This window comes from Tupaia chinensis, unplaced genomic scaffold, assembly GCF_000334495.1.
Source record: "Tupaia chinensis unplaced genomic scaffold, TupChi_1.0 Scaffold000044_1, whole genome shotgun sequence".
NCBI lineage: Eukaryota > Metazoa > Chordata > Mammalia > Scandentia > Tupaiidae > Tupaia > Tupaia belangeri.
Window position 1 is genome coordinate 1,241,573 of NW_006159500.1, and position 20,795 is coordinate 1,262,367.

General features: G+C 38.1%; 1 protein-coding gene across 3 annotated transcripts in view; it reads right to left on the bottom strand.

Annotated features, from left to right (window-relative positions):
* The window catches only part of PHTF2 (putative homeodomain transcription factor 2), a 145,240-nt gene that overhangs the window by 43,230 nt on the left and 81,215 nt on the right, over window positions 1–20,795 (bottom strand). For all 3 annotated transcript variants that reach the window (XM_027773316.1, XM_027773313.1, XM_027773315.1), the window contains exons 4-8: window positions 20,682–20,751; window positions 18,927–19,085; window positions 13,690–13,855; window positions 11,705–11,869; window positions 2,221–2,407 (exon numbers count right to left, since the gene is read on the bottom strand). In XM_027773316.1, the coding sequence (XP_027629117.1) occupies window positions 2,221–2,407; window positions 11,705–11,869; window positions 13,690–13,855; window positions 18,927–19,085; window positions 20,682–20,751 (747 nt within the window). The remainder of the gene's footprint in view (window positions 1–2,220; window positions 2,408–11,704; window positions 11,870–13,689; window positions 13,856–18,926; window positions 19,086–20,681; window positions 20,752–20,795) is intronic.

Genomic DNA, 20,795 nt, shown 5'->3' on the forward strand with positions numbered 1-20,795 from the left:
GGGAAAGAAAAAGTAAGGTTTAACAAACATAGACTATAAATTATAAAGTACTGTTAACAATTGAAAAATTACAATCATCAATCAGTTCAGAAGGTGCCACATTATAAAGTTTATACCTTTTTTTTAGGGTTTTGCTAAAGGGCATGTACATTCGCCAGAGACAGACAGAGAGAGGGAAAGTGAGAAATAATCACTCGGCAAAAGGGATGACTATGCTGCAATCCCTTCTCCTCCTGGGACTTTGGGCATGTATGTAAAGGGGCCTGGTGGGATTTTTCAAGTCGCAGGGTCTAAGACTAGAACCATTGTCAGCTATGTGAGAGTCTGGCACCTTAACCACTACACCACCTGCTGCCCCAATCATAATATCTTAATGATGGCAATAATCTGCTGTGTTATCTCAGAGTAGCTAAAAGAGAGAATTTTAAATGTTCCCAACACAAGTTATAATAAATGGTTGAGATGATAGATATGCTAAGTACTCTTATTTATTACACATTGTATTCTTGTACTGAAAAATCATATTGTACCCCACAAACATGTATAGCTATTATATGTTAATAGAATAATTTTTAAGCTTAATTATTAACATTTTATCTGATTTTCAGCGTCATCCGTGTTATAAATAACACTCCTTATTAATAAAGGCTCATTGGGAACCAGCAGTTAGCATAATGGCTATGTCGCTGGACTCCCATGTAGTCCGTGGTTCGCGTCCCGGACCTGGTGGCTTAAAACTCACGCCGGGCACGTGTGTGTGCGTGCCCAAGATCCCGAGAGGAGAATGGAGGAGAAGGGATTGCGGCGTAGCCATCCCCCCTGGGGGGTGATTTCTTGCTTTCTGTCTCTATGTCTCTCTCTGTCTGTCTGGCGAGCGCATGCGCCCTATAGCGAAAACCTCTCCAAAAAATAAATAAATAAAGGCTCATTAAATGAATTCTGATAAAAGTATTTAGATCAAGGGCAACTACTGTCTAAGTTACTTCACATTAGTTAGTGTAAGTTCACACAGGCAAACTATTTAAAATATCACACTTACTTTACTAGGAACATTCCTTAGTGTCCCTGCATTCCATGCTGTCTCTTCAGGTTGAATAGTTTCACAATGAGGTTCATGGTTTTGTATTCCATCTTCACTGCTTTTAACAGTCTTTTTCCCATCAAGGGATACATAGCCATTGTCAGTTTCAGTTGACTTATCAATTGAATTCTTTGATTTGCTTGATCTAAAAAAAGAAAAGAAGCATGCTGTATGGACTTACCAGGTTGTCGGAAAAGTCATGACATATTTTTCAATGCAAAAATGCATCATGACTTTTCCGACGACCCAACAGTTTATTCTGGATGGGTTAGTGAAATTTTGCAGAATTTTAATAGCTACATGATTTTACAATAAACAATTTAGAAACATGATATCTAACAGATAAAATAAACATGTAAATTAATGTCGTAATTCAGCTTTTAAGATTTTTAAGTTTTACAAATACCAGTTCTAGGAGGCGTGCCCTAACTTGTCAAACAATTCTTAGTAAAACTCATTAAAGCCTAGAATTAAAATTTTGCCTATTATATCATGGTTAATAATATATTTTGAAGTTTTGTTTTAGAAGCCATCTTAGCAATTATCAGGTTATGTTCCAGTTAGTGGCTTATATACTCAAGTTTATTCAAATATTTTAATATTAATATACATACATAAGTATCTCTGATAAATTGTCATATTCAATTCACTTTAATGTACTACAGAAACACAGACTCTTTTGAAATATAAAAATACATGAAAAAAGGGAGAACTTTAAGCAAGTTTCTAAAAAAACAGACAGTAAAATGAAGAGCAAAACGAAAATAGAGAAGTGACCTCTTTCATCCACTGAAATATTCTGAGGGAAAAAAAATTAGCGGACCTGGTGGCTTAAAACTCACGCCGGGCACGTGTGTGTGCGTGCCCAAGATCCCGAGAGGAGAATGGAGGAGAAGGGATTGCGGCGTAGCCATCCCCCCTGGGGGGTGATTTCTTGCTTTCTGTCTCTATGTCTCTCTCTGTCTGTCTGGCGAGCGCATGCGCCCTATAGCGAAAACCTCTCCAAAAAATAAATAAATAAAGGCTCATTAAATGAATTCTGATAAAAGTATTTAGATCAAGGGCAACTACTGTCTAAGTTACTTCACATTAGTTAGTGTAAGTTCACACAGGCAAACTATTTAAAATATCACACTTACTTTACTAGGAACATTCCTTAGTGTCCCTGCATTCCATGCTGTCTCTTCAGGTTGAATAGTTTCACAATGAGGTTCATGGTTTTGTATTCCATCTTCACTGCTTTTAACAGTCTTTTTCCCATCAAGGGATACATAGCCATTGTCAGTTTCAGTTGACTTATCAATTGAATTCTTTGATTTGCTTGATCTAAAAAAAGAAAAGAAGCATGCTGTATGGACTTACCAGGTTGTCGGAAAAGTCATGACATATTTTTCAATGCAAAAATGCATCATGACTTTTCCGACGACCCAACAGTTTATTCTGGATGGGTTAGTGAAATTTTGCAGAATTTTAATAGCTACATGATTTTACAATAAACAATTTAGAAACATGATATCTAACAGATAAAATAAACATGTAAATTAATGTCGTAATTCAGCTTTTAAGATTTTTAAGTTTTACAAATACCAGTTCTAGGAGGCGTGCCCTAACTTGTCAAACAATTCTTAGTAAAACTCATCTGGTCTTTCATTAAAGCCTAGAATTAAAATTTTGCCTATTATATCATGGTTAATAATATATTTTGAAGTTTTGTTTTAGAAGCCATCTTAGCAATTATCAGGTTATGTTCCAGTTAGTGGCTTATATACTCAAGTTTATTCAAATATTTTAATATTAATATACATACATAAGTATCTCTGATAAATTGTCATATTCAATTCACTTTAATGTACTACAGAAACACAGACTCTTTTGAAATATAAAAATACATGAAAAAAGGGAGAACTTTAAGCAAGTTTCTAAAAAAACAGACAGTAAAATGAAGAGCAAAACGAAAATAGAGAAGTGACCTCTTTCATCCACTGAAATATTCTGAGGGAAAAAAAATTAGCAATCATGGAGCTTGTAAAACCTAAAAGGGTAGAACTGGGAATATTCATTTCTAAGAGTAAAATATTTCTCAATATAGAAAATAAAACATAAGAAATAATAAATAAGACTTTTTAAATCAACAGGCAAATACTTAAGAAAGTCTCTTCAGAGTCTACAGTGGGTGAAAGAATGGCTATCCAAAAGAAATTGTAGAAAAATAAAAATAATATAAGTCCCACACAAAATTAAAATGTGCTCAATGTAGATGAAGTCTATCATGAAACATTTTTTCAAGCAATTATATTTATTATTACATAAAGCCCCTTGAATTTTCCCCAGAGCATCAGTTATGCAACAAACAAAAAATAAGTGTACTAGCTCCAAATGGGTCAAAAAAATGTTTTTTAAAAATGAACAAAGGGGGCCTGCAGACTCTCATAGTTAACTGCAGTTCAAGTCCTGGACCTGGCAGCTTAAAACTCACACCAGGCGGGTGTGTGTGTGTGTGTGTGTGTGGGTGTGTCCAAAAATCAAGAGAGGAGACTGACGAAGGGACTGCGGCATGGCCAACCTCTCTGGGGGTTGATTTCTCACTTTCTGTCTCTCTCTGGCGAGCACACTCACCCTAAAGCAAAAATCTCTCTCTCTCAAAAAGACCAACTCCTGCCCCTCACATTATCTCTAACATTTTAGTTTCTCAGTTCTACTGAAATCTGTTTTAGAACTGGGCAGAACTCACCTATTCTAAATGCTAACTTTGAAACAAGAAATCAGAAGTACGAAGAAGTCTGACTTATTTAAGATGACATAGCCAGTTGGAAGTCAGTACAGATCTTCTGACTAAGGATTAATCATGTTTTCCAAACTACCTCCAACTGTCCACTCTTGGGAAACTGTTAGAATTTCTTAACTCATTCCTCAAAGCTTAGAAAGTTTGTCTTACCTAAACAGGTCCCTCTCCTTCTTGACCTTCTGCAAGGGTCCTAAAGGGGACAGACAGACCATATTTCCCACATGTTCTCCAGAGCCTGAAAGCTTTTTACTTCTTCGGAACATATCTCTACAGAGCTGCGAGACTTGGAAGCCCAATTTCCTGGCTGTTACCTTTCAATATGATCTTCAAAGGCATGGAGAGACCAAAGGAACAATGAGCCACAGAATGAAGATCATTCAAGAGAGGTGGAGAGCGAGATGAAATAAAATAGGTTACATAATAGAGAGAAGAATGGGCAAAAATAGGAAATAAAAGGCACAGAGGAAACGCGTGACCTTCTGTGAAAGAATCACTTATTTATTTCTCCCTCTAATATCGTACAACATGCAGATCTCAGAAAAGACCAAATTAAAATTAAGTTACTTGATATCCCCAAAATATCAAATCCTCAAAGATAAAATAAAAGGAAGAATGTGCTGGAAAAGTATTTATGAAGGCTCATGGAAATTAGGCTGGACTGAAAAGAGAGAGAAATGAGGTGCCAGATAGCATAGCAGTTACGTTGCTGGACTTCCACACAGTGAACTGTAGTTCAAGTCTCAGACCCAGTGGCTTGAGACTCACACTGGGCATGTGTGTGTGTGTGTGCCCAAGATCGTGAGAGGGGAAGTGACTGTGGCAAGGCCATCCTCTCTAAGGGGTGATTTCTCCCTTTTCCTCTCACTGCCTCTCTCTTTCTGGGGAGTGTACACACCCTAAGACAAAACTTTAAAAAAAAAAAAAGAAAAAGAATGAAAAAGTTCGTAGAACCATTCAGCAGACAGAATACACAAGAAATGTATTTTTGGTAAAAGATGGAACATTCTGAGAAAGATCAGTAGGCAACTGAAAACATGGGCCTGGAGGCTGATGGTCAAAGCACAAATAGTGCCAACAACTTGGGAAAACAGGTGTGAATCAGAACTCTATAAACAAAACAGGTAAGAGCCTAGTGAAAAGGTCTTTGAATCAGCCATAACTGCTGTTCCAAGCATTCTTCTAGATAGGATGTATTATTTTCTTTCCAGAAGATGGTAAAAACTATGTCAACCATGGGAGCAATTACTAGAAGTACTCATTATATATGAATACTCTATCAGTAGATATGGACATTCATACTATATGGTATCTTTCAGCTATCTCTCATTCTTCCTCCCTTATCTCTGCTTCCTTACCATTTTCTCTGGGTTGCATCTCTCCCCATTATCTTCTCAAAAAACACTGAACACTTTAAGGATACATGGACAGGAAGTTTCTAAGCTACAGTAGCTATTTGATGGGTATCATGAACCAAATGTAGATTAAGTGCAAACTAAGCAACAATGGCAAAAGAAAATACTAAATCTAAGTAGTACCCTCAGAGTTCACAAAATAGTTCAAGACACAAAGAGAGGCAGCCTAGCACTAGCTGTTACTAACAGCACTTGCAAAAATACTAGCACGAGCAGCCCAATGATGGTCAGTAATGGCAGCCCATCTGAAGACAGGATTAGGTCAGCGTACAACCTATTAGGGTCAGAAGATATGCTACATACAGGAAATTCACTGAATGAATATCCTCTTGTTGAGGATAATAAGAATCAGATTTTTCACTGATAAAGATATAAACACAGAAAGAAGGAAAGATAGAATGAACTCTGTGATATATTTGAACTGGAGCTATCTTTGCAAATTCATGGTTTATAATACATCTAGAAGTCTACAGAAATAAATAATAAATGCAAAGGGTTAAACACACATGCATATGCATGTGCATGCGCATGCACACACATGCGCGCACACACACACACCACACACACACACTTTATAACTCTGTACACTGAAAAGGCCTAGGAGGGAAGTAGCAACACTCCAAGAACAAAAAGCACATCTTACAACCTAGATTTTGGTTTCTATATACTATTTTCCTTGACGAATGGATGACTTCAGGCCTGGAAGAGAGGAAGCTCAAATTGTATGTATTTTCTTAAGCCAATAAGTAAGGAAGTGTTCAAAAAATCATGGGGACATGTCAAAAAGACAAACTGTTCAGAAGTGCTCTACTGGCCAAATTTAGGTCAAATTGATCATCTGTCTTCTTTCTCCTCCTCCTCCCATACAAGTGGCATTAAAAAAAAAAAAGCATCATTTGGCTGTAATCATGAAGAACAGACTAATTCAGTAGAGCAGAATTTTAATCAGGTCTACAGATGAAAGATACAAGGAAGTTCTTTGTGTTCTTGCAACTTTTCTGTAAGTTCAATTTTTTTTCAAAGTATAATTATATATTGAAGGATCAGCAGTTGGCATAACGGCTATGTCACTGGACTCCCATGTAGTCGACCGTGGTTCAAGTCCTGGACCCGGCGGCTTAAATTCACACCAGGCACTGTGAGTGAGTGCCCAAGATCCTGAGAGGAGAATGGAGAAGGGATTGAGATGTGGCCATGCCCCTGGGGGGTGATTTCTTGCTGTCTCTCTCTCTGGAGAGAGCGAGCACCCCGTAGCAAAAAAAAAAAAAACTCTCAAAAAAAATTATATACTGAAAAAAGTACAAATTGATATGTCACCTGACTGGGGCATTTTTCAGATTTTAGTACGGAGAAAATGCTGAAAGGAGAAATGGGGGCCAGCCAGTGGTGTGATGGTTAAGGCAACTGGAACCCATATGAATAAATGCACAGTTCAAGTTCTTGACTAAGCAGCTTAGATATGGCAGTCCCCTTATCTTAAACATACTGGGCACATGGGTATGCATGCCCAAAATCCTGAGAAGAAAATGGAGAAGGGGTTGTAGAGTGGCCATCCTCCTAGGGTGTGCTTTCTCACTATCCCCCCTCTCTCTCTGGAAAGCCCATGTGCCCTATGAGCAAATACAAAACAAAACAAAAAACACAAACAAACAAAAACAAAGCAAAACAAACAAAAACAAAGCAAAACAAAAGGGGAAATGCCCAACCTTGATACTGACATACTGACACAGGGATGCAGGGGTACAAGTGTGATCAGGTCTAGCACTTGCAGTGGGACACTGGTTCTTGTCTATAGCTCATGAAGAATTAAGAAACATGGACATAGGTAAGCAAACAGTAGTTTATTAGGAGAGGGAAGAAAGAACACAGATCCCAGGCAGAGAATGGGCCAAGAAAACAGACTGTCAAAAAACTGAGGTGAGGGGTTTTTATCTGGGTCTGAGGGGCTTTGTTTGGGTTTCATTTTTTTATTCATGCTTGCTCAGTATCTGTGAAATGAGTCATCTGTAAGATGGGAAAAGCAGCTTGCAAAAAGACTGGCTACCAGACTGAGAAAAGCCAGCTCGTTAACAAGCTTAGTGTTGCTCAAGTGGCCTGGTGGTTAAGGTGCCGGACTCCCACAAGGCCAACCATGGTTGACTCCCAGACATGGAAGCTTGCTTTCTCACTTTCCCTTTCTCTCTCTGATAAGCACATGAGCTGTGTTGTGCAAAATCCTCGGTTCTTTGGATCCAGATCTCTAGAGGTCTGCCCTGAGTACTAGAATTGAAAAAAACCACAAACACTGGTAAATAGGAAAAGAGAAGTTTTAATAGAAAGGAAATGTACCCCCATGACAAAAAGGCATGCAGTTGGGCATCTGCCAGAGAAGGACAACTGCACTCGACATTGGGGCTAGGTGATACTTTTATTTGGAGATGTGGTAACAAATATTTAGCAGGGGAAGGTATGTCATATCTGGGTTATTTGATTAACTTCAGGGTTTTTTCCCTGCACTTGTGCATCTCTCTCACAGGTGATGAATTTAAGTATCTTTTTTTTTTTTTTTAAGGTTTTTGACTTTAGGTGGTGTGTGCTCACAGGGATGAGAGGAGAGGGAAAGAAACAGAAACAGTGAGAGGAAAAGTGAGAAATCATGCCCCAGGGGTATGGTCACAAAACAATTTTCCTCCCACAGGTCCATTCTCCTCCAGGATCCTGGGCATGCACGCACAAGTGCCCAGTATGAGTTTCAAGCCACCATGTCCAGGACTTGCACCATGACTGGCTATCTGCAAGTCCAGCAACATAACCACTATGCTATACGCTGGCCCCAAAAGAATTTAATTATCTAATCACACATGCCTAGTGTGGTCTTTGAAGATATGAGCATCCATAACTGGGTAACTGATTAGTTTATTGGCCCAGTGAGAATCAGGATGTTGACTTAACATCTCATCCCAAAGCCAGGAGACAGGTGGGAGGAAGAGTTTCTACAGAGGGTCTGCTTGTACTCCCTGATAGGCTGTGATTGATAGGGGTCCCCTTATAGAAGAGTAAATTATTGGTCAAGATCTGTTAATCTTTTGTTCAGCTATCATTACCTTCAGCAAGCTGTAAGCAGCTCTGGCTATAAGCAGTTCTCTGTGAACAAGCAGTGAGAGCTAATACTTGATTTCTAGTTAAGAGCAGTGAATGATTAAAAGCTTGACAACAGTGACTCCAATTTATAAGTTGGCTCTATTTTAATATACATGTGTGTCCATTTCCCATGACAGTGACTCTTCCTTGGGAGGTTCCTGCCCTATTGACCTGGGTCTAACTCCTGTCTCAATACCATGTGCTGGACACTTGCTTGGCATGTTGAGGCCACACAGGTTTAATTCCAGCCTACTCTAAAAAAGAAAACCAGCATGGGACCAGCAGTTGGCGTAACGACTATGTCACTGGACTCCCATGCAGTCAACCGCAGTTCAAGTCCTGGACCTGGTGGTTTAAACTCACGTTGGGCGCATGTGCGTGTGTGCCCGAGATCCCAAGAAGAGAACGGAGGAGAAGGGATTGTGGTGTGGCCATCCCCCCTGGGGGGTGATTTCTCCCTTTCTGTCTCTCTGGTGAGCGCACACGCCTTATAGCAAAAAAAAAACCCTCAAAAACAAAGCAAACAAACAAAAAACACACCAGCATGGCAGCACACCAATTGTTACCAACTGCTCAGTAAATTGAGGCAGGACCAAGAACTCACAGTTGGCATTCATAGAATAAATACATAAACTCTGAAATGATTGTTCCCTTGTATTAAAAAAAAAAATATTCCTATTCAATGTTTTCAGCAGAAACCATGTGAATGAAGACAATTTACTGAAATTAAAGTATGCACTAAATCCTTAGAATATATCATTGTTTTTTTCTAAAAAAAAAAAAAAAAAAAAACTAACACTTTATTATGCTTTGTTTTCTCAGGTTCATAAAGTTTTTTTGAAACAGTAATTTCTAATTTTTCAAATGAGAAGTACTATGTCTTGTTAAATAGAAATTTTATCTTGAGAACAAAATGTACTTAGAGATAATAAAGTGTCTTTCTGACTTAATAATAATGGGCTAGCTCGTGGCATGGTGGTAAAGTGGCTAGATCCAACATGGCCAAACCCATCCTGACCTGGCAGTTTGAAAAGTTTGCTGGCCATGTGTACCAAGAGAATGAAGAAGAATGGATTGTGGTGTGGCCACTCCCTCTGAGTGGTAATGTCTTTGTGTATGTGTGTCCTACGACAAAACTAAAACAAACAAACAAACAAACAAACAAACAAAACTCCAGGGTTTCAAAACAGTTATTTTTCATTCTAACATGTAAAAAAACTACCAAGACACTGCACATAAAGCTTAGACATCTGTGTGGCTGTTCATTTACTTTCCCATCAGTCATGTTCATTGAGATACATTATAGAAATATCCTGCTTTTCAGCTTATCACCAGAAATAGTTTTATGTCTCAGATACTATTTCAGTTTAAGTCCTTCCTGTCTTATCAGTGCCTAAAAGAACGTAACATCAAAAAGATTTCAGAATTCAGCTTAGGACTTCTAAAATTTATATTTCTCTTAAGATCTTTTTTCATCTAATATTTGAAACAGACCCATTTACATGCTGATAATGAAACAGTTGAAAAGAGTGCATGTTTACAAATATCCAAATGTATAGGTTTCATTTTCAAAGGGAATAAATCCAAAGGGAGTTAGCTGCTATAAGAACAATGAATAAATCCAGAGGGAGTTAGCTACTATAACAGCAATGGTCATTGTCATGCTATACACCAAGAAGAGGAAAATTAAAGTCTTTATCCCATTTCAGTAGAAAAACATGGCAAACTTGCAAATATACCAACCTATTGATTTTAGGAGGATTCTGAATACTATTAGGTTGTATCATGACATATTTTTCTATGCAAACATGTGTCATGACTTTCACAACATTCATATATATATATGTATGCATGTGTTTGTGTGTGTATAGTATAGTAACAGTTGCAGACAACCGAAACAATTGATTCTCAAAAAGAACGGTATTTCGGGACCAACAGTTAGCATAATGGCTATGTCGCTGGACTCCCATGTCGACCGCGGTTCAAGTCCTGGACCTGGTGGCTTAAACTCATGCCGGGCATGTGTGCGTGCGTACCCGAGATCCCAAGAGAAGAATGGCAGAGGAGGGATTGCGGCATGGCCATCCCCTCTGGGGGGTGATTTCTCGCTTTCTATCTCTCTGTCTCTCTCTGTCTGGCGAGCGCACGCGCCCTATAGCAAAAACCTCTCAAAAAAAAAAAAAAGGTATTTCTACTATGCTAATTATAACTATAACTCATTTTCTGAAAGTCTTAATAAATGCTTAAGTAACTGACTTTGCAGTGATTAAAACTGACACATCCTATTATTACAAAGGAGATATATATTTTTAAGACTGGAGAGAGATATAGACAGACTCTAACTCAAGTTAAGAAACCAAAACCAAAGCCAAAACCAAAACACTACCTCTGGAGGAAGAAGAGGTCATTGGAATGGTCAGTTTCAATTTAACCAATGCTATATAACCAATGCTATATTACTGCAAACTATTAAACATTTTGGAAAAATTTGCCAAAGATTACAGTTAATGAAAATATGCCCACGATATAATTGTTTACTCGTCAATGCATGATAAACTTTATCTTAAGAGCACAGTCACAAATTGATGAAATAATTTTAGTGAAAGAGTTTAACAAAGAGACAGAAAACAGTTATTTGCAGTATCCCTTTTCTTGATTTAACATCTTCCACTCAGTATTTGATCACAGTTAACTTTTTAAAAATTTATTATATTTGAACTAGTGGCATAGCCCTTAAATATTCTGAATTAAAAATAATTAAATTTATTTTTGAAGTTTGCTGTAATTGCAAAACCTACAGGTAAATCTTCATTATTGGTACAACTATACAAAAGGCCCAATGTAAAAAGCAGAATTTCATACTATCATATATATTTTATTCATTTAAATAACAATACCTATCTGTTTTATTTCAGATAATTTTGGATAACAGAGGCAGGAATATAAGAAAAAAATGTGATTCAACTCCTAAGATATGGTAATGAGTAAATTTTGACTAATAATGTTGATAAAAATAATTTCACTAGTTTAAAAAAGATATTACTTGAAAAATATTTTAAAAACCCAGAAATTTAAAATGCTAACTAAATATCTTTGGTAGCATATATTCATTCTCAGAAAGATGTATTTACATATAACCCAAAGTAAACAGTCTATTTTTCCATTATCTATAGCATTATACTTTACTGAAACAAAATCCATGAGGCTGAATTACTTGAAGTCATTAATATTCATTGACTGAATCAGAAGCACAAGAAAAGGGATAGTGCATCTCTATGTCATATAAAGCCTTGAATCAATACAAACCCTGATAAAAAGAAAGCAGCATGCCAGAGATCTCTGAAGACAGCGCCAACACTGTAAGAGGTGCTTGTACCGTGGCTCTGAACTGCTCCTTCCTGTGTGTTATCTGTGGTACTAGAACCATCTCCTTCCCTATGAACTTCCAAGTGGGCTGCTTTTCTCAATTTCCTTTATCAAAAGAGATTAAGAATACAAGGAAGCTTAACAATTTTAACAACTATTTTCTTGGTGGCATGTTCAGAATTTTAGAAAAATATAAACACTGAAATGTTAATATATAATAAAATGCAGATTTACTACATAAAATTTAATGCAAACATCATCATGTGTATACAAGATCAATTTATATAAATACTATTGTTCCTTGTTTATAATGGCAGGTCAATGGATAAGACGGTTATAAGGATCCTACTTTACAGTTATTTACTTTTTTTTTTTGGAGAGGTTTTTGCTATAGGGCACGTGCGCTCGCCAGAAAGACAGAGAGAGGCAGCTAGATAGAAAGCGAGAAATCACTCCCCAGGGGATGGCCACGCGGCAATCCCTTCTCCTCCATTCTCCTCTCAGGATCTTGGGCACGCACGCACACGGGCCCAGCGTGAGTTTAAGCCACTGGGTCCAGGACTTGAACTGCGGTCAACTACATGGGAGTCCAGCAACATAGCCATTACGCTAACTACTGGTCCCTACATTTATTTACAAAAGCATTTCTTCCCCATCTGAATGCCAATTATCTGCAGATGAAGAAAGAAGATAATTTAGACTGGAGAGAATTATTATCTACCTGATCAACAATGGTATTTATCTAATTTAAGTCATATCTTTTCAAAATGAAAAGGGTTTAAATCTCAACACCGCAAACCTACAAATGTCATAATCACTTAGCAACTATATTCAAAAGAGGAGGGCCCAGCAAGTGGCATAGTGGTTGGGGTGCTGGAGTCCCATATGGCTGACTGAGGTCTGAGTCCCAGAACCAGTGGCTTGAAATTCATACCGTCTATGTGCATGCCCAAAATCCTGAGAGGAGAATGGAGGAGAAAGGTTTGCAATGTGGCCACCCTCTCTTGGTGGGGTGATTTCTTGCTTTCTGTCTCTTTGTGTCTCCAGCAAGCACAGAGGCCCTATAGCAAAAATCTTAAAACAAAAACAATAGAAATTATTCTAAAAGACCCTTATGACAAAACACCATTATGCTGAGAGGCTAGTGAGACTTGCTATCTTTACTTAATCAAAGGGCAATACTACACAGCATCAAATAGTAATTAATAAATAAAGTTTGACAAAAGTTTTCTTGACTCTTGTTTTTGCCGAAAGCATGCTGGAAATACAAGATTTTCTAAGTAGTGGGAATTATCAGTAACTCCAGCTAACATATATTCCCTGTACTGACATTAGGTGAGTAGAAATGAGTTTCAAGAAAATAAAAAAATGTTGGCACCAGCAGTTAGCGTAATGTTTATGTCATTGGACTCCCATGTAGCCAACCACGGTTTGAGTCCTGGACCCTGTGGCTTAAACTCACGCCGGGCATGTGTGCGTGCATGCCCAAGATCCCAAGAGGAGAATGGAGGAGAAAGGATTGTGGCATGGCCATCCCCCCTGGAGGTGATTTCTCACTTTCTGTCTCTCTAGCGAGCGCACATGCCCTATAGCAAAAAACTCTCCAAAAAAAAAAAAAGAAAAGGAAAGAAAAAAAGCAAAAAACACAGGCATCCATGTGGTTTCAAAATACAGAACTAGGGGCTAGCAGGTAGTGTGGTGCTTAAAGAAGCTGGACTCCCACATGGCTGACCACGGTTCGAGTCCCAGACATGGCAGCTTGCTTCCTCACTCTCCTCGCTCACTCTGTCTCTCCCTTGTCAACTTAAAATAAATAAATAAATAAATAAATAAATAAATAAATAAACAAACAAACAAACTTAAAAACAACATTAACAATCCTGAATTCAAATTATAGAAATTTACAAGATTAGTTTGATACGTACCTTCTTCTTTTACCCCCTGTACTTAGAGAAGGTTTGGGTGTTCTTGTTGAAACAATCTGACAGTGCACAGTTCCAAGGAGCAGCATCAGCCATACTGGCTCAATCACTTCTGTCAGAGGTATGCTATGTGGGCTAGAGGTGGAACAGAATAATACTACTGCAGCGACTACAAAAAGGGAAAGAAAATAGGTTTAATTATACATCTGATAGTCACTTTTAAAACTTTAAGTTGTTCTGGGACCAGCAGTTAGCGTAATAACCATGTCTCTGGACTCCCATGTAGTTGACTGTGGTGTGCATCCCGGACCCGGTGGCTTAAACTCACACTGGGCGCATGTGCGTGCGTGCCCAAGATTCCGAGGGGAGAATGGAGGAGAAGGGACTGCGGTGTGACCATCCCCCCGGGGGGTGATTTCTCACTTTCTGTCTCTCTGTCTCTGTATGTCTGGCGAGCGCACGCACCCTATAGCAAAAACCACTCAAAAAAAAAAAAAAAAAAAAAAAAAAAACGTTAAATTGTTCTTACAAATGACTTTAAAATGTTACTCCAGACAAGCTCTTCCACACTATTTTGCTGTTTGCCACAGTCTAATCATGGTATTTAGTAATAAAATGTTTGAACAGATAAATAATATCCAACATACACTCTAATCTACACACCTCGGCACCGCAATGAAAATTAGATGCGTAGGAATCTAAAAACCAAATAAGATCCCAGACAATCAAAAGAACCACACTAACGTCAGGAACATTTATGTCTTCCTTTCATAAATAAGTAGGTCTTATAAGTGTATGATAAGTCTATAAAGAGCTCTTATTTTTTCTGGTAGGTTTTGTTTAGTTTTTCTTTTTTGTTTTGTTTTGTTTTTTTTTTTTTGAGAAGAATATCAACTCCTGGTACCAGCAGTTAGCGTAATGACTATGTAGCGTAGCTCCCATGTAGTTGACCATGGCTCAAGTCCTGGACCCGGTGGCTTAAACTCGTGCCATGTGCGTGTGTGTGTGTGCCCGAGATCCTGAGAGGAGAATGGAGGAGAAGGGATTGCAGTGTGGCCATCCCTCCTGGGGTGGGGGGTGTGATTTCTCGCATCCTGTATTTCTGGCGAGTGCATGTGCCCTGTAGCAAAAAACTCTACAAAAAAGCAAAAAAGGACACTGGTTATGTTTGTTTTTGTTTTTAAATTCAACTAATATTTTACTAAGCACTTATGTGCCAGATACTACATTTCAATGTATTATCTCGTTTAATCTTAGCAACCTTAAAAATCTACTATAAAAAAGAACTATTATCTCATTGTACCTATATGAAGAAACTGTGGCATAAAGAATAGAGTAACTTGAAGGTTACGAAGTTTACAAATGTTTTTTTAATTTAAAAATTACTTTGAAATTAAAAAAATATTTTATTTAACTTTACTTATCAATTTATTTATTTAAATTTGACCAGAGAGGGATAGAGTGCAATAGCAAGTCGTCAGATCTGGGACTCGAACCGTGGTTGGCCATGTGGGAATCCAGCGACCTTAACCACCATGCTAACTGCCAGCCCCTCCTTACAAGTGGTTTAATAAGATTTTTTTAAAAACACATGTACACACACACACACACACCACACAGCCGAGACTGAAGACTGGAGAAAGATGATGGTATGAATATCCAGTTGGGAAATGCCTGTATTCTCCAAAGTTCATGCTCTTAACTGGTACTGAGAAGCTATTAATCTGAAGGCACCTAATTAGAACAAATTAACCTATACTGAACGTTATGTGTCAGGTCTTTAACCTAATCTCATGTAAACCCTTTTGCTACCACAAGGGGTTACTGTTTTATTGCCTTCATTTAAGAAAAAATTTCTTATTTACATTCAATTATTACAAATCTCTATACCTTACAACATGATCTGTAAAGTAAGCACTCAGTGCATAACGATCAATCAAAGATACTATCATATAGACCATTTCTTTAGAGAGATTTTTTGCTACAGGGAGTGTGTGCTCACTGGAGAAACAAAGACAGAGGCCCAGAAATCATCCCTTGGGGGGATGGCCATACTGCAATCCCTTCTACTCCATTCTCCTCTCGGGATCAACGGGCAAACACATACACGTGCCCAAGGTTGAGTTTCAAGCCAGTATGTTTTGGACTTGAACCATGGTCAGCTATGTGGGAGTCCAGGAGTCCATCTGCTGGTCCCTATACACCATTTTTTTTTTTTTTGAGATGTTTTCGCTATAGGGTGCGTGCGCTTGCCAGACAGACAGAGAGAGACAGAGAGACAGAAAGTGAGAAATCACCCCCCAGAGGGGATGGTCACGCCGCAATCCCTTCTCCTCCATTCTCCTCTCGGGATCTTGGGCACGCACGCACACGCGCCCAGCATGAGTTTTAAGCCACCAGGTCCAGGACACGAACCGCGGTCGACTACGTGGGAATCCAGAGACATAGCCATTACGCTAACTGCTGGTTCCCCCTATACACCATTTTTAATAGAGAACTTTACATTTTTTGTCTGTTAAGTGTTTCTTCCCATACTGAATGTCTGTACTCTATGGCAGAAACTCAGAGATCTGAAGATATGATAGTAGGGAGAGTAAGTGTAAATACCAGAGACTGTAAAGGATGGGAGCGAGCAGACAGTAGAAGGTGGGAAGGGCAAAAACTCTTACTAATACAGGTCTCTCTCCTTAGAATTAATAACACAAATTTATTTGGGCATACTTTCCAGGGAAACTACTAAATACCCATCAATGCTAATCATTATCACATAAAGGAGAAATCTTGTTTTTGCTTGCTCAACATCTCTTAAGTCTTTTTACCTTTTGGAATCTTGCTCCTTTACCTGTGAATCAAATCATCTAGGAATGGAATGTAATCTAGGCTTGCCACAGTCTTAAGCCTGGGCCATCAATTTTGATAAAGAGATATGCATGTGACTGAAGTTACCCAGGCCAATCAGAATCTTTTTTGAAAGGGAGTAACATAGATGATTAAGACTTTTCACCTATATTACAAACACTAATGACTATGGAAATATAAAAAAGTACCAGAGGCCATTTTAGTCTCCATCCAGAAAAAGTCTACCTAAGAATGTGACCACCAGAAAAAGCATAGTCAACAACAGAAAAGTGGAGACATAATCTGAGACTCTAGATCCAACCATGCCTAAAGAGGACATTATTAAAAACTTGAGATTTTACGTATCCTTTTAGCTGGTTATTTACATGAGCTCCTTTAGCCCTACGATCACGATTTTCTGTAATGCTAGCACTGGGAGAATACAAATTGTATTTTCTATAACTTAACAGGAAGTAGTTAAATACTGTGAAATTCTGACAACAGGAAGCATTAGAAAAAGCAGTCACTTGTTTTTCCTCTCTCTCTTTTCTATTCTTTCTTCTGGCTATGTCTCTCTCTAAAAATAATGGTCATGTCTCTTCCGTGGTTTCAGTTCCTGAGGCAGTGGTTCCTTCTTCATAAGTCTGATAACACCTTCTCCTTTTTGTTCTTCTGTCAAGTGAAGATTTAAAATATTTAAGGAGAAAACATTCACTCCCCCTACATAATACTTATATTTTGATTATTTAATGTTCCTGTGAACTAGACAGTACAGTAAGAGATCAACTAAGATAGAATATTATTTGTCAGGCACAAGTAGTTCCAAGGCAGAACTTCGCATATTAGCCAAGCAGAACTCAACAGGCAATCATCACCAATATAAAGTATCTAAATTCAATGTCTGAGTTTGTCAGTCTTTAAGATTTAGTGACAGGTGTTAGAATCTGGGGATGAAAACACAAGACAGTCTCTATTCCCTGTCTCTAACTGGTTTAGAGGAAAAGGAGAACAAATAAACAACTAAAATACTTGTTATGGATTGAATTGTGCTTCTTCCTTGCCACAAATTCTTTTGGTAAATGAAGATCTAATCCTCAATGTAAATACATTTGGAGATAGGGCCTATAAAAAGGTAATAAAATGGTTCATAAAGGTGGGGTCTTAACCTGACAGGACTGTTGTCCTTATAAGAAAATGAGCAGATACCAGAGCTCACTTTCTCTCTCCACTTGTACTGCAGAGAATGGCTATGTGAGGACACAGTGACTAGGTGGCCATTTACAAATCAGGAAGAGAGTCCTCGCCAGACACCGAAACTGATGTTAACTTGATCTTGAACTTCCAGCTCCCAGAATGGTGAGAAAATAAATTTCTGTTGTTGAAACCACCCAATCTGTGGTATTTTATTATGACAGCCCAAGCTACATAATACCTATGATAAATATATAGTAAAATATATTGGGTGGTTAGCAAAGTGTTGACGCATTTTTGCATAGTCAAATACGTCATGACTTTTCCTGAAGACCTAAATAGGAAAGACATGTAGCTAAATTGGGAGTTAAGAAAAGGTTCTCAAAGAAAGCGGTATCTGAAAGACACCTGACACTACTGTGAAACAAGTAGGAACTGAATAGGCAACAGATTGTTAAGTATGTGTCTCTGAAATGAGAATGCTGACTTGAACCTGGGCTTTCCCACACTTAGTGACCATGTGGGTCTGGACAGCTCAGTTCTCTCAGGTTCCAGGTCTGTAAGCTATGCATAACAATCCTACATATAATTCACTGAATTGTTGAGACATTTATATGAGGATCTAAGAAAGCTCTTTGATGATGGCATGGAATATAGAATTTCAATACAGAATTAAGGACAGCCCATATCACAGTGGTAAAAGGTACAGAAAAAAATGAACCAAGCCTTTGGCAGGAAAAACTTGTAAAAAGTGCATAATGAAAAGACTGGTATATGGGCCAGTAAGTGGCATGGTGGTTAAGGTGCTGGATCCCACACAGCCAACTCTGTGGTTTGAGTCCTGGACCCAGTGGCTTGAAAACAATCTGGGTGCACCTGTGTGAGTGCCCAAAATAAAAAAATAAAAAGTCGGTATGTATGTATGTGTATGGCGTGCATTTTAAAGAGGTTTTACTTTCTATTTTTTAAAAATCCTTTCAGTTTCTCTTTTTCTTTAGACAGCTACATATTAAAATGTTCATAAAATTATATTGAAAAATAACTGCTTTGTTTTCTCAAACTTTTTCATATCAATTAGTTTTGTGTCTTAGTAACATACTCATATTTCACTTAGTAGTAGTTAGGGTATATTTAGATACAGCCTTAGTAACTCTACAAATATAACATTCTAAAAGTTAAAAGCAAAATGCATTTTCATCATTCAATCATACCTTGAAGAAGATAAAGAACAAGGAGCCAGAAAAAGATGACCTTAGATGTTACTTGTAACCACCAACGGAAGAAAAAGGGAAAAAATACAACTCGAACAATTCCTTTTCTAGTCAGAGAAGTCCAAGGGCTTTCAGGCTTTGCCTTAGCAAATGCGGACCCTAAAAAAAGGTTAAAATAAAATGAAGAGTACTATTATAAATTTTCTCAGAAAAAAATTTCAATGTATGAAACAGAACACATATATAATTTTATTATGTACTATGCTATAGTAAGAACCATTCAAATACTTAAAAACATCCTTCATGCTGTCACAAATTCAGGTACTTTGAAAACTATTAATCAAAATAGTAGGATTTTTTCCACATATTTTATAAATATAAGACAATATTCAAACATCAGTTTCACTTACAAATTGTCACTTTAATCTTGATAATCAAGTCCTATAGGCAAACAAAAACTGCTATTCTTTTTACTTATATCATCTTTAGTGTGAAGGAACTAGTCAATGTTATTTAAACCTTCCATTCCTTTTCATACTATTTCTCCCTTGAGTTAGGCTCAATCTTTTTTTATTTGTACAAATATGAGAGCACTTCAAAAAGTTTGTGGAGGAACCAGCAGTTAGCGTAATGGCTAGTCGCTGGACTCCCATGTAGTCAACTGCAGTTCGAGTCCTGGATCCAGTGGCTTAAATTCACACTGGATGCATGTGCATGCGTGCCCAAGATTCTGAGAGGAGAAGGGAGTAGGGAGTGGCCATCTCCCCTCGGGGGTGATTTCTCTCTTTCTATCTCTCTGTCTTTCTGGCGAGTGCACATGCCCTATAGTGAAAAACCTCTCAGAAAAAAAAAAAAAAAGGTTGTGGAAAAATAGAATTAAAATATGAGTTATTTTGATGCAAAATATTTTTGAAATCCGCACATAATTTTGTCACAGTAGGCATTTCCCATTACTTTTTTGAATGCCCTTATCCCTATGTATATCTAATCTGTTCTTACAGTGGTGCAGTGGGGCATTTGAGGGTCTGTGAGAGAGTGGTAAAAGACTTTACCAAAGACAGAAATGTAAGAAGTTAGGTTTATTAGAGTTCTGGAGACAGTGCCCAGGGTGAGACCTGAGCAGGTTGTGGGAGTGGCAGGGAGGATCTCCTTTTTAAAGTCTTAATCTACATAAGGGAAGATAATGGAAACTTTGTAGGCAGGGGTTGGATGGGAGGGACCATGGTCCATGTTTCTTAGGAATTCAGTGCTATCAGATACAGGTGACTGCTTGTCAGCTGGGGGTATATTGGTTTCCTGTGTTGTAAAAGCTTATTTCTGGGGTTTTGGGGACAGCAGGTGGCATGGTGGTTAAAAGTGCCGGATTCCCTCATGGCTGATGGCTGTTTGAGTCCTGGACCCAGCTGCTTGAAAATCATGCCAGGCACTTGGGTGTGTGTGCCCAAACTCCAGAGAGAAGAATGGAGAAGAGATTGTGGCATGGCCATCACCACAGGGGGTGATTTCTTACTTTCTCTCTCTCTGTCTCTCTCCAACAAGAGCAAGTGCCTTATGGGGAAAAAAGCTTATATTGGGGGCTTTATCCTTGCATTAATCCTTGGGTTACTTAAGCCCTTGAGTAAGGCTCATCTTGGTCCCTCTTTATTAACCCTGAGGAGGCTTACTTATTCTGTGGTGAACTCTCCACCATTTTGACTTCTGTTCCTTCAAGGTCAATATCTATTTGTATTAAGCATTTATTTATCCAAGACTCACCTCTTACAAGATCAACATCTATGAGGTCTGGTTTCACATGTGCAGTTTTCTTTGGTTTATTTCTTAGCCCCTAGAATATATTAAAAGTAGTATTGAAATTCAATTTGTGTGTAT